Below are 15452 nucleotides of genomic sequence, written 5' to 3' on the forward strand. Positions count from 1 at the left end.
TATAATTCTCATTATTGACGGGTGGTTGAATCAAATACTCACTATAATTACCATCTGATGTGCTGTCGATCGCATAATAGTAATAATTGCCCGCAAGATTGTTACTATAATAATATTGTTGTTGTTGCTCATCGTTCAATTGTTGTTGTTGCAGTGCAGCAGTAGTTTCATCGGTTGGATAATAGTAATAGTAATAAAATCCAGGATTCTCATCGATTTGCATTGTCGGAACGACTTGATTATCCATTAAAAATGGATTTGTTGACATTTTTCTTGATTTTTTTAATGATGATTTTTTTGATGATTTTAGTGTCGTTGATGATGTTGATGGGATTGTTGATTTGACTGACGATTTAGCAAATTTAACATGCTTTTTGATATTAGCTGTACTGCTACTTGTTATGTTATTGATGTTGTAGTTGTTATGGCTTCGCTTCATTTTAAACTCTTTCAGTTGCTGTTTCATCATCACTGTCTGATTATTATTATCAATAAAGCTATTCGTAGTCGTATAATTTTTGTTGTTGCTAATATTATTGTTAATTATATTATTATTATTATTATTATTAATATTATTATTATTGTTATTATTATTATTATTATTATTATTATTATTATTATTAATAATATTCTTATGATTAATATTGGTCAATAATTCTTGCTGTTGCTGTTGCTGTTGATGACATTGATATTGTCCCGTTTGGCTCGGGACATCCTCGCATCACGTGCTTAATAAATATTGATTTTGATTGCCACATGTGCAGATGGTGACAGGTGCATAATACACACCATTTGCATACAATAATCCCGGCTGATTTGTTGGCTGTAATTGGATTTGTTGTGGTGTCACAGTCGATGTTGTTGTTGCTGTTATTGTTTGTGGCTGTTGGGTTACGACCGTACTTTGGAGTGATTGAGTTGTTGCCTGTAGATGTTGAATCATTTGAGATGGATCTGCTGTTGTATATTGCTGAATTTGTTGAGGATGACTTGAGATAGCAGCACAATTTGATTGCTGTTGTGCTGTGAGTTGATGACCGTGTTGTTGTGGTGATGGCGATAACATTAATGTTGAATGATGATGTTGCATCTTTTGACGTTCCCGGCAGCTCACATGAAGTGCCAATTGTTCAATAAGATTCAATGTTTGACGACGTTCGTGACCCATAAGACAGACAGTTGAGTTCTCGACAACCTCATGTAAATGCACTAAGTAATGATACTGCAAAGGCTCTTCTTCAATACCCCAAAAATGATTTCTCAAATATGCCTCGAGTTTAATGCGCTGTTGTAAGATGTCGGGAAAATCAATAAAGAATCTCGAGCACATGTAACGTTCCAATTTCTTTATTTGCTTCGGATCGACCGGAATGTAATTTCTCACAAGTAAATTGCAATATTTCAACAGTCCACCGCCACGTATCTCTTCCGGTTGTCGTGTCGATATGAGTTTATTTTGTAAATGATACAAAGCCTCATGAAAATCTCCATAAACAGACTCACCGACAACAGTTGGATAAAAATTTTCAGATATTGGCAATTCAGCACAGTCATAAAACAATAGCAATGAGTCGAGAACAATTTGGAATGAGTCAACGCTGAATTCAAATTGTCGTCTCATTGTATCGACAAATTTTAATTCAACATTTTTATGACCAGGTGAGTTACCCAATGAGATCAAACTCCATCGATCACCATCATTATTAACTTTAACCATTTTACCAACATATGCCTCACGTAATGAACCGGGTGTTATACGTTTACGTAGACCACAATCTGGTAATAAATCACTTAATGTTGAGAGTACAGCTGATTTGACACGATCAAAATGTCGATTTGATGAAAATTCAACGGCAAATATTAAGTCTAAATCGTTATAAGATTGCGCCTCGTAAGCAAGAACATGACTGGCTGCACCGCCATTTAATCGAATATCTTTAACGCACATACCAGCGCCACCTTTTTGTATATCCAATTCCAATTTCTCACGTACCAATGTTACAAAATCCTTTAAACGTACTTCAAGTGTTGGAAAATTACCGCGTCCATGAATTGAGACATGCTCATTCATAACTTCATTCAATTTACTAACTTGCTCAAATGATAGCACCGCTAAACGTTGCTGATCAATTTGTTGCTGTTGTCGCAATAATTGCTGTTGTTGGGATTGCTCATATTCAATTTCAGCCTTTTTTAATGTTCTCTCAACATCAATTTCATCATCACATTCAACATCATCAACCTCATTGTCAGATACGGCAACATTTGAGGCATCATCATTTATTGATAAATTACAATTGAATTCATTACTTAGTTCTGTTTCAACGTCTGTTGTTGATGTTGTTGTTGTTGTTGTTGTTGTTGTCTGTTCATCTTGATTTGTGGCACCATTCTTGTTACTATTACTATGTTGTTGTTGTGACTTTTGCTGTGGAACCTTCTTACTACTCTTATTACTATTACTACTATTCTGTTGCTGTTGTGATGCATCCAATATATAATAAGAGATATTGTCATTCGATGATGATGCTGATGAGTTTGTCAATGAGACGATTGAGCTACTTGAACTAGAACTAGGTGACGGTGGTGGAGTTACGGAGCCGCCATCTGAATGTGCATAGTCCGGATAATGATGATAATTTGGTCGGATTGTTGTTGTGTAATTTTCATCCATCCTGCCAGTTTGATGATGATGATTATTTTTCTTTGAATATGTAACAGCCGATGAGGATGACGGTCGACGGTGTTGTTGACGGTGATGATATCTGTCGTTCGAGGGAACCTTTAATGTTCCACACTGAAATGATATAAAATAAAAGTAAAAATTAATATTCATATTTTTTTGTGATAATATTGACGTTAATTAAATGTGCAATTTAGGTTATGTGAAAAGACAATGGATGAGTTCATAAGCATAAAACAATTGGTTGACATACTCGATTGTCGGAAAAATAAATTACATTTTTTTTAATCAATTAAGTGAAAAATTGGAATTAAAAATCAGAATTATTCATGGAAGTTTATTATTGCTTTGATAATAGTAATTTGGGTTATATAGCTATAGAATTGCTACATTTTAAGCATGTTTGTACATTACTGATCCTCAAGACCAAACACTGACCCAAATTTATGTCTCAAATTTCCTTCATTCATTCTGTAACCATGAATGGAAAAAAGAACTCTCATTTAATATGTCCAGTAATAAATTAATTAACAATCATGTCCACTGGAGATTCAATTGTTATTTCACATGATAAGAACAATTTCATTAAATGATATTAGATGGTATAATTCAGTCTTAATAACATATTGGCCCATAAAAGGCCATTCTCAAGGGCATCATCATCATGTCGATTATTATCAAGGATATTAATTATTATTAAATTGCCTGAAATGGTGCATGTGTGAGGAAGTGAGCTGTGATGGTAATGGATTGAAGATTTTGGATATAGATTTGAGAAATTTTGAATTTTTTGACAATTTCTGACCTTTTTACATCATAAGTTCCAAAACATTCAAAAATAATCGACAATAAACTTGATTTTAATTTACGTAAGCATGACAATTTCATTCTAAAGTCACGCGAGCAGCAAAATCTCATCAAATCAAGAATATAGCAACGTCAAGAGACAAAATTAATTAAGAATATTGTAAGTATAATCGTAAAAAATTTGCCTATAAAAAAGAGAAAATTTATATAAAAATTAAGGCTTCCTTTTTGCACATTGTAGAATCATGTTCGAAGCTTATCGAACATCATCATTGCCTTTTAATACTATTTTCATTTTTATTTCCTCCTGTCGATTGCAAAATTCCGTTGAGAATAATCAATGGAAGGACATCTGATTTAAACATGTTATATCATAGCTAATATTCATTTTAATATATTGATTCTATTGACGTCAACAGCATGTATGAGGTGTACTTTTATTTATGCTCTTATTCTTGGAAAAATAAGGAAAAAATTTATTAGAATTCATGTTGTTCCTTTCACCATATATACATGTATGTACATACATTAAAACATTATCAACACATGCTGTATATGTACTGCAAATTTAATAGCTGTCGACATAAACACATATGGGAAGTTCCAAGAGAAGATTTTTCTACAATTTTTTCTCCAAATCGTATTTTCTTGCTAAGTATGCTTACAACTTGCTATTTTCTTAGCAAAACTGATTTAACCACTTGTTTAGCATTGATAATACCACATTTGCGTTGATTATTTTGTCTATTTAAATAGTTATTTCAATTTAAAAAATCTTACTCGGTTACACAATGATTAAAAATCGTGAGTCTACAATCTTTAATGTAAAAATTAATCACGTTCTGAGCATTCGAAGTGTCATTAAATGGTTTAAATCGACAGTTCAAGTTCTGAATTAGCTTTTAGGCATCTTTCTTTCCATCTAAATGCTTAATTTATCTCTAAAATTGCAAAAATGTTTGACAAAAAAAGTGTAACCGAGTAATATCAGCGCTTTGAAAACAAATTTGTAGATAAATCAACATTTAAATTTTTAAAAGCCGTTATGAGTCAAAATATTTTCTTAGAAGATCTTTGCATTTAAATCTTTAAAATCATAGTTGACTTCTTTAAATCACTTTAATAGTGTCACAAATGTTAATTAGTATGTTTCAAAGAAAAAAATAAATCGAAAATAATTTTTGGTTTAAAGTTTTGGTTAAAAATTAACGGCTGAAAAAAATTCAAACCGAACAAGTTGAAGAAGAATTGCTGTTTGATTTTCAAAATGAAACCATTTTTTGGAATATCCCATATCGAATTTTATAGACGTGTAAAATGTAAATAAGGAGTTCTGGGAAGGATAGATAAATATTTTGGAGCTGATCTTTTTTTGGAATATTTGAAAGGAGGAAGTTAAGCTTGAATTTTATCATGTTTAGTCCGGAATGGTGAATGTGTTCCGAGTGGCATAGGTCAGAATAGGCAGCTGCACGTCTAGTAACAAATGTCAAGATTTTAACTTAAGAATTTGAGTTTAGATTCGACTTGTTGCAGCTTATTCCATTTTTAGAGCTAAATTAGGCATAAATTCACAAAAATCTCGCTCAATTCTACAGAATTCAAGCATTTAAAACCCAAACTTTCTCATTAAAACCTTAAAACTTCTCCCACTTAACTCATCTCCTTCAAACTTTCCAAAGGAACCTCCAAAAAAGTTTCATTTTTCTAAGGAAACCTAGTCAACCAAATAAGAAATCTGTCAAGTATATTGCAATGTCGGCAATGTTGTAAAATGAATGAGCGATTTCACATCGACAAAGAGCCTTCCTCTTCTTTATTATATTCTCTGATATTAGATCTCGCTTCTTTTTTTTGAGAAGATGGAGCAGTTCAATGGAATATTAAATAACGTAAAGGTTAAGGCATGCTTGTTAGAAATGAATATCAAAAATTGAAGATTGAGAAGGTTAATCAAGGTCTAATTTTACTTATTTTGTATTAAATTGGATGGATGGATAGATGGGAATGAATGTTAAGGATGTCTAGGTATGGGCAACATCAAATTGAATTTTGAGATGAAAAAATCCTTTAAAAATTCATAAAACAACTGTTAAGCTTTAAGGTTCTTAAAAATTACATCCCACAAGTGCCTAATAATCTCTGCCTATAAAAATCCACCTCAAGTACTTCCACCTTGGGTCAGAATTGATTGATATTAAATTTCCACTTGAGAATTTTTTCGTTTTTGTTGTTCAACGAAGGCATAAAGTTAAGCTTAATGGAGCTTATATTCTTTCCATCCACATCTACAACAAGCATAAAAGGATGTCAGTGAAATTTGACGCCCTCATAAGAATTTTCACAACAACGCTTGAATCTTTTTTCAATAATGTTTATGCGACTTCTCCCTTTTATTATATCCAACTGCCATAACTTTTATTTATCTCTCGCAATATATACACTTTTTAATAAGAAACTGCGCATGATGCGTATCAGAGACAAGAGAACGTGAAATATAAAAGAAAAAAGATATAAATCATGCAATAATGTCTACCTATATGTATGTGCGTAGATTATTGAGTGAGCTGGAGCAAGGACATGTGATATGACACATTGAATTGAAGTTGAAGGTCGATTTATAAAAAAATGCTGTGCCCCGCTAACTAGTGTATGTATTAAAAACTTGTTTATCGATAAACATTCATTAAATAACGCACCAATGTGCATAAAACACATAATCGGCTGTGGTTGTTGCGCTTTAGTTACAATTATCGTGTGAAGCAACGTGAGGGTTATCAAAAATACAACTAATTGGAGGTAATTTTTGTCTGGTCTAGAGAATGATGTCATGCAATTTATGCAGACAGTTTGGATGTTTTTATGAATTCTGAAAAATTTTTTTTGTAGAAAAGCTGGAATTTCTCACGTAAAACTGGAAACTATTAATAAAATCACGATTTTAGGAAGTCTGATGGGAATAAGTCGATATTTGAACAATTGAGGTAGTTTTTGAAGTTCTAATGCATTTTTGTCTGAAGAACTCGTGACTGAGCTTTTAATAATTCTGGTTGATAATTGGTTCGATGCCAGGAAACGTCAAAGAATCGTTTGTGTCTGGTTATTGAAAAATCAAAGCTGTTCATCAAGCGCGATCAGAATTTAATTCAAAAAAATCTAGAAATTGTCAATCCTGAACACTTGTGACCCCATAAACCTCTTTTAGACACCCCCTGATTCCAAAAACAACCACATCAACAATTGACAACAATCAGCTCACCATCAAAACCCAATACAAATTATTAAGTAAATAAGCTTTTCATAAATTCAACAATTATTCCAATTTGACAGTTAAAACACAGTAATTCCAACTTATCTGACATGTCTTTTTTTCATTTATAATCTGAATATAAACAACAATTTTAAATTGCATCGTTAAAAGCTTTTACTTCAATGAATAAATTACGACTAGAGTCATTAGCACGAAAGTCAGTTTAATAAAGTACAAAAAAAGTAATAAAAATTCATGAAAAAATTGTTAAATTATGAAATTATGAAAAAAAAAGAGTTTAAAATGCACTTTATGACACTGGCGTCAAGTAAGGCTAACAAGCAGTATGAAAATGTTGTGTACGTATTGTGACACATTTCAATTTTGATTTAATTTATCAAAAAATATTATTATTATGTGTATATCAGTCATATTGTATGTATGTATCACATTTATTATATATTTTTCGTCTATGGATATACGCGGTGCGGTGTAAAATAGTCAAACAGCAAACAAATGTGACCCAATAAATTCAATGCCTTTTTTATATGTTTTATCGCATGTACTATATGCTAACTAGATACCAGAGCTTGCATTTGAGGGACACTTAAATCATAATTTTTTTTTTCCACATTTTGTTGAACATTTTTTAATAAATTTATTATTTGCATAAAATGCGTGTCTTTTTTTTAATTCATTCTTTAGCCGATAACAACACTTTTTATGTAAATTGCCTATTAAGTACACCGACATGTTGAACAGCTTTTTTTTGCTATTAAATTACACATTTTTTAATTGAAGTTGAACTACATTCGGATATAAGCTCTTTTGCAAAAATAAATATAATAAGCATTACCGATAGCCACACATGCTTAATGAATGTATGAATACAGATCGATTGATTAAGCTGTAGTCAAATAGCGTTGAAGATATTTTTAATGGGGGTTTGATAGTGTGACTGTACAGGGTGGGGTAACTTGTACAAGTTTTGTGATTTGGCTAGCAAAAGAGTCAGATGGAAGGGCTTTTGTAATAACCTAGGCTTCAAGTCGGGGCATGGTTGCAGTAAGTAAGTTAGTACTGGATGGGGTAACTTGAACAGCAGCATAGAGTACGCTAAGACATCATTCCGTCACTGTGTTAATGATAAGACGCTAAGTTGCCGTTATGACACCTTGATGGCTGAATTTGACCCATATTTGAGTTAAAATGGTTCATCTTACAGTGCAGTTTGGGTAAACGGCTCATTTTAAGGGAATTTAAATTTTTAGGTCCACAATTCTCAGCTAGTACGACACCTCTCCCTCAATAACCCAATCCTTCACAATCCCAACCCAATTCATCACACAACCGCGCTCAAAAAACTCTCCAAAAAACATATGAAAACTATGTGGCGAGCCTCATCCAAACTGGTTGCCCATTGCCTGACACAAAATCATTTATTTCTCTTCTTACATACATTTTATGTTGCCGTATTTTTATTTATATTATATCGTTATATGTTAAGCAAATGCCTGCACACATGAATGAATTGAAACTTTTACTTGTTGCTTTTGCTTTTTTTTCTCATTTTCTTTCATTTTCGCTGCTACTACTTTAGTTCTTCTTCTTGTTTCTATCAGACTCTCTCATTCTGCACATAGTTTTTTTTTGCGCGTCAATGATCGCACATTCTAAGCGAGAGTTTTTATTTTCAGCATATTTATGGATTTTTATAGCTCTAGTCGATGATGATAGAAATAGTGAAAATGAGTTTGCTGTGATGTGGTTGGATTAACGCGATTTTTAGGCTATTTTATGGAATAATTGGGGTAAAATGTAGCTATTTGAGGCTTTTAGGTCAGTTGGAATCAAAAATTTATGTCCAAAATTTGTTAAAACATGACAAAAATTTTTCCCGTTCTGAAAAATTCACGCTAAATAAAAAAAAAAATAAAATTAATCAGTGAAGTTTCACTACGCACCATACAGCAAAACATCAGATACATAAATTGAGGCACTCGGTGAGAGTGAGAACAGTGAGATGAGAAATGAAATCAATTGGAGTGAACGCATTTTGATCATTTGAGAGGAGATGGAAGAAGAGGACATTAAGAGTATTATTAGATTTTGTGTGTTGATTTCCTTGCTTAGATTTGTGTAATTTTCTAACTTAAATGTCATTTTCTTGACTAGACATCCAAGAATGATTCTCAAAATTCTCTTAAAATTGACAAAATAATTCAATATTTCAATAAAATATTATGATTGAAATATTAATGATGCATGCGTCCATCCAATGTTACGCTCATTCACCTCACATTCTATCAACGTCAACGGCACTCACAAAAAAACTCATTTTGTTCGCTTCTCTCGTATATACCATTTATGTTGAACCAATTAAGATCAATGAAAAAGTGTTACATTAATGGATATAAAAAAAATTTCTAACACAGTTTCAAAACTGGCTGTGTGCGGCTTGATTTATCTATCATTTTGATTATAAATCTTAATTTTTAATGCATAAATTAATGCAACACCTTGATAATTATTATTAATAATATTGGAAAATATAGTAAAATAGTTAATGAAACGGTTATTTTATATTTATTTAGTTCTTATTTGTAGCATGGAATTTTAATTATGTGAAATTAGATTGGATTTATGGCGATAATGAGAATAAAGTGTAGATTTAAAATTGATTGGGTGGAGTTGTGGTCATAATTTGTTAGTTTTATGGTTTTTAAGTAGAATAAGTGACATTTTTTAGATAGTTAATAAAGATTGAAAGCTGTTGTTCATGAAAATTGGAATTTTTATGGTTTTTTGGGGTAATTTTCAATAAATAAAGTAAATTTAAATTCTTACATAGTTAATATATTCCATCAATTCTCCAAATTAGGTCTCAATGCTAATTTAATGTTAAAATCCAAATTTTCAGTTGATATTTTCACTTTGAAATCAATTTTTAAATTTATTTTCAAGTCTAACTTCACACAAATCTTGAAAAATTCAATGTTTATCGTCTAATTTACAATTTTTAACCACTGCACATTTATTGTTCAATTTAATCACGAAAACAATACAAAACAAACAACTTGTCATTAATTGGCTATAAATTCACGTTGATAAATGTAAGCAGCACAATTGAGAGATCAAAAAATTTATGATAGTACGTAAAGTAGGTTCATTAAAGTAAAAAAATTAGAGCGGTCCGTAAAAAAAAAACTGCAAAATGTAGTCGGCACTGTTTGTTACTCTTATTTTCACTTCCATCAATCATTGAACCATTTTTCTTTTAATTTAATTAACGCCACTTACAGCACAGCAGACCGAAACATTCGTATAATAAAATCTCATTTTTTTTTTCTACTCTAATTGAGGATTTTTGTGCATAAAATTTTTACTCTTTTATGTGAATGAACGCACATGTGGCGAGTTTTAAAAATGTTATTTTTGAGTTTTTTCAAATAAATTCAATTTTTTCAATTTAAAAACAGAATTTTAATTTTTTAAATCAATTTAAAATTTTTAAAAATTCTTTTTTTGAATTTATGATTTAAATTTTTAAAAAATATTCACTTAGTTTTATTAAAAACTGTTTATTTCACATTTTTTAAATTTGAATTTTTCAAAAATTTTAATTTTTTATTTTTCTTTAAACCTTTTTATATTTTTTTAAAATAAAATATTTCACTTTCAGCAATTTTATTTCAATAAATTATCGTTTTTTTTTTAAATATTTCCTTTAATTTAAATTTCAATTTTTTAAAAAACTATTTTTAATTCAAATCTCAATTTTTCAAACAATTATTTAAATTTTAAATTATTTTTCTCAACTTTCAATTTCAAATCCTTCAAAACTTTTCCATTAAATGTTATTTCAATTCTAATCAAATTGCACTTACAAAAAAATAATAAAATAAATTAATAATTTTTATGCACGTCACTCATCATACGTTATGAATGGAACTGAATTAAAACTCTACTCCGAAACACAAGAAAAAAATAATATTTTGAATGAACAGAAAAGTGAGCAGCTCAGCAATAGTTTGTAACTCAACTGGCATTAAAGTATTCACATATTCAGCAGTATAATATTATTATTGAGTGGATTATATTATGTGAGCAAAAATAAGAGAGAGATTTTTTGTATGCTCGGCGGTGCTCATAACGAAAATATCAGCGAAAATAAATGTAAAGTATTAGGTAAGAAAGTGTTTGTTGGGTTGATTGTGTAAGTAAATGAAGTTGGGGGTTGATGAGAGAATTCTTGAGTACACTTTTGATGGTTCTCGAAGGGACTATTTTGCTTGAGGGAGCTGTTTGCAGTAATGGTGTTAAATAATGGCTATTCAAGTGCCTACTTTACTTCTTTTTGATGATTATTGACCATGGTAAATTGTCTGAACTGAGGGATACTTCGGAAATTACTTCCTGTAACCATGTTCCTATGTGGAGCTTAGGTTACAATAAAAGGCTTTCCATCTGACTCTGTTGATAGCTTTGCCATCTAGTTTGTACAAATTCTCAGTCCACAAGTTAAACTGACATTATTTAAGGAATTTAGGTACTTGACTCAGTCAAGGGGGAGGTCATGGATCACAACTGATCTGTATGACCAGCAAAGTAAGTAAGCAAGTAGGTACTTGACTTGGCTTTATTGTGAACCTTCACTCGTAAAACAGTCCATAAAATGTATAGAAAAGTATCGAAGACCAGAGCATATTCACGTCGAACTGTATGTTTATTAATTTACGGCCAGAGAATTCATGGAAGGGAGCTGTTCACAGAGACAGGATTGCATTTAGTATTGAAAATTGGTAAGTTGTAGTCAGTGATAATACCAGTTTCAGGCGACACTTGAGTAGAGCTTGAAATTGAATTGAATTTTATATGAAATTGAGTCGATTTAAGTCGACTTTATCATACCAAATCCGAGTCGACTTCGAGCCTTGCATCTGAGAAAAGCCATGGATCACATTTGATCTGCACGGCCGCCGAAGTAAGTAAGAATCAGTAAGCAGGAAACCTCCATATGCCCTCATTAAGGAAGAACGTAAGCCAACAATTAAAAAAAATGTAAAAATTCTCTTACAATAATCCTACAATTAAACCTCAAGTTCCCCATTAATTACCCCCTAAAAATCCATATTAAATCATTAAATGAGGTGGTAAATACCAAAGCACAAAGAAGAAAAAATACAATTTTTGGGTTTGATGAGCAAATAATGTTGAAGAAGTCTTTTTTCGGCAAGCACTCAGTGATGATTTTAAGAGGATCTTTCTTTATTTTCTGTGTGTTTTGTCGTCAAGGCAAAAAAGTATGGAAAAAAAGAGAAATATCAAGTGCAAAAACCAATAATTTTCGTATTATTGAAGCTTAAACGTTTCGTCTACTGTCGTCAGGCTACGCTTATTTCTCATTATGAATGCGTGAACCATGAAGGTATTATTGTGTATCATATATTATGTAGCTTTTTTCAGTTGACATGATGGTACTTGAGCACTTGGAAATAATAGGAATAATAATGTGAGTATTGGAGGTCTATGGACTCTATTTTTGATCAATTGGTGGAGTCATGTGTGGAGGCGGGGTTGATGATTTGGGGACATTTGTAAGGTTTTGATAAAAATACAATTTTTTCCATATTTTTAATGTAAAATTTTGTTTTAAAAAAATTATTTTATTTTGAAAAACCAAGAAAAAAATTAAAAAATCATCAGAAAAAAATTGAAAATCCATCAATAAATATAATTAATTTTCAAAAATAAATTACCCAACAATATTTTTTGCAATTCCAACGCAAATACCGCTCAAAGGTTAAGGCTGATTGTAAAACAATTATTAATAAATATTTCATGATATCGAACACCAAATTCAGGCCATAAAAATTCAATGTTTTTTTTGCAGATTTGTCAAAAATGTGCTGCTGAATTTATTTCATATTTTCGTGCAAATTGCGTAAGTTAGCAGGTAAGGTACACAAATATTTTCGATTTTTCCTAAGTTTAATCACGTTTCATATTGTGTGAGCGATGTGATGTTGAACGAAGGAGCAGAAAAATTATGAATTCCGACATTTTGCATGAAGAAAATTAATAATTTTTTTAAACCTCATCTGCATTTAAACTGCTACAATTTAGACTGATAATCTGAGTAAATATTTTCAATTTAATTCTGATATTGAAAATATTAATTAAAATATAAAATTACGATAAAACAAGCTTGACGACAAGCAAAAACCAACCAACATGTCCACAGGATTTATATCAATTAAACTCATCAGTTTCATTAAATCTTTAAATTATTCTGCACATGGATACCAGTTTTTTTTGAGGGACTTCCTCCATCTTTAATGGAACTTCTTATCATCTTTATTGCAATCTTAAATCATCATTACATCTCTGATTACATAAACGTTTCACTTTTTTGTGTTCATAACATCTTTTTCTTGTTGTTGAGATAATTATGAGCTCATCATATTCACACAACTTATTCTACGGACGTGACTGGACACTTGATATTGGAAATTCGATATGGACAGAAGAAATAAAAAAATATATAAAAAATATTGTATAATTTTCCTTATTTATTGGATATAATGATAATTGGTGTCAGATCATTTAGGCTAAAAGGAGGTCTTGTGAATTGCAATTTTACGTCAGATTGTAATTGAGATGATTATTGTTGTGTTTAAGGCTTAATTGGACAGTTTATAAGTTGTTTACAAGCTTTTTGGTTAGTTGTACGCGAAAGGCAAAATGAATGCAGAATTTGGGAAATATTAAGAGGCCCTGAGTGGATGTAAAGACGTTATAACTGGTTGACGACTAGTTCTAACGTATTTTTGTCCATTTGAGGTCCTCTGGCTAATTTGACTCTAGATTTGGACCGGATTTCGATGAATTCGCGTCGAAGCTAAGGTCAGGCAAGCCTGAGGACATTAGATTCTGACCTTTATAGACAATATTCCTCGAATGACCCTCCTCATTTCTTCTACTTCTAACATTCAACCTATTCCTCAACTGTCCAGTCATTGATCCCCAAAAAATCAAATTTCCATAAACATTTAAACAATTTTTTTCCCAAAATTAAGGTCACTAAAAATAACCAATTTCCATGAATTCGGGTAATTTGAGAGCAAATTTTGACTTCTAAATATATTATGCCATAAAATAGCACTTGAGATGAAAGGCACAGGGCGGAATATAAATTTCGATCTTATTCTCAAAATTATGCATGCAACTAGGCGACAATTTATTATTAAAAGGCAAATTTTTTACTCAATTTTATGGCACCCTTCACTTCTTGAGCTGCCTTTTTCTCGAAACATCATGATGGAAAATTTATTCATGAATTTGAAGCTTGACTGAGTCGCGAATATTGTGAAAAATTCTGGAAATTTCATGATTTTGACAGATTTTCTTACATTTTAACTAAAAATTTGTCTATTTTTTATGGGAAATAAACAGAATTTTTTCTCAAAACTGCACAGCATTTCCACAAACAGCTCATTATCATGATGATCATCAATGTAAATCAAACAGCAACAAACAAATTTTTTTTGTTCAAATTACATCCACACACATGTCTGCATTTGTAAAATCTCTCCATTTGACTGTACATAAACTCAGCATATAACATTCATATCATTATTAAAATAATGTGTAACTTCAATTATTGTTAGAGTGTCTGCTGTTGATTCCACGATATTATTATTACGGCTGGCATTACATTAAAGCCCACTATGTGGTTGTGTGGTGATTTTTTTTACATTTCATTTTTTTCTCTCTACTCGGGTTCATTTCATTGATGTTATCGCGTCTGTTTCATTACAAATTTTACAACTGATGCTCTTTTATTGTATGAAGCACTTCCTAATGCATTATAAACGTGATATTTTAATTTGATCTTTTTCAATAGATAGAAAAACTGTTTTTTTTTTATTTCTCTGCTGTTGCTGTTGATGCTTTATTTAATGAAGTGAATAAATTTATTGTTTTTGTGCTTAGAGATCGAATAAATTGTGAATTAAAGAGAGTGAAAATAAGAAAATTGTGGATATTTTTTTTTTTGCAGTGAAAGTAAAAATTTTCTAGCTGATTTTGCAACTTTTTTGCGGATTAAAATTGTTTTGTAATGATTTGGAGATTTATTCATGATTTTGCAATATGTTGATATTTCAGATTTTGTACACCTCTTTATAGCTAGTATAAGGGTTTAGATAGCTCTTGACACCCCAATCTACCCGCATTTACGATTTTTCATTAGAAATTGGGATAAAATAGCTTTAAATCGACCTAAATTCACTCAAAATTTGTTTAGAAAAATCAAACTGAGTTGACAAAATCCAGACAAACTTCGATCACCGACACCAGCGACATCCCCTCAACTCCAAAACCTTCAAACCAAACATCCAATCTCCCCAAAAAAAATCACGTCACCAAAAGCCTTCATTACATGACATTTAAGTATCCTCCACCTCTAATCATCATTCAACTATCAAATAACAATATGATATGCGTGCGTATGCTCACGATAATGATAACAAGTCATACATTATGACGTCAAATTTCATTCGTTTCTCGTCACTTGCACACGCAATTTCATTATTAATGGGAATCACAGTGAGAGGCACTTTTTTTAGTGTGTTGGCGTTTTTGATAATTTTTTTGAATAGATAGTAGCAATAAATTGGAGAACCCGCCATAAATAATCAGCATCTCACA

General features: G+C 31.1%; 1 protein-coding gene across 2 annotated transcripts in view; it reads right to left on the bottom strand.

Moving 5' to 3' along the window:
• Positions 1-576: 576 nt before the first annotated feature.
• LOC139091758 (terminal nucleotidyltransferase 5C) overlaps positions 577-15452 on the bottom strand; it is a 75387-nt gene continuing 60511 nt past the window's right edge. Inside the window, exons 1-2 of one of the 2 annotated variants that reach the window (XM_070641937.1) lie at positions 9588-9697; positions 713-2797 (exon numbers count right to left, since the gene is read on the bottom strand). In XM_070641937.1, coding sequence (XP_070498038.1) covers positions 722-2797; positions 9588-9605 — 2094 coding nt within the window. In that variant the 5' untranslated portion in view covers positions 9606-9697 and the 3' untranslated portion in view covers positions 713-721. Of the gene's footprint in view, positions 2798-9587; positions 9698-15452 lie in introns of those variants that run through there. The other variant, XM_070641936.1, reaches the window with a different exon arrangement.

The sequence above is a fragment of the Chironomus tepperi genome, unplaced genomic scaffold (genome assembly GCF_022539635.2).
Source record: "Chironomus tepperi strain 1889 unplaced genomic scaffold, CSIRO-AGI_Ctep_v1 contig_261, whole genome shotgun sequence".
NCBI classification, from domain to species: Eukaryota; Metazoa; Arthropoda; class Insecta; order Diptera; family Chironomidae; genus Chironomus; species Chironomus tepperi.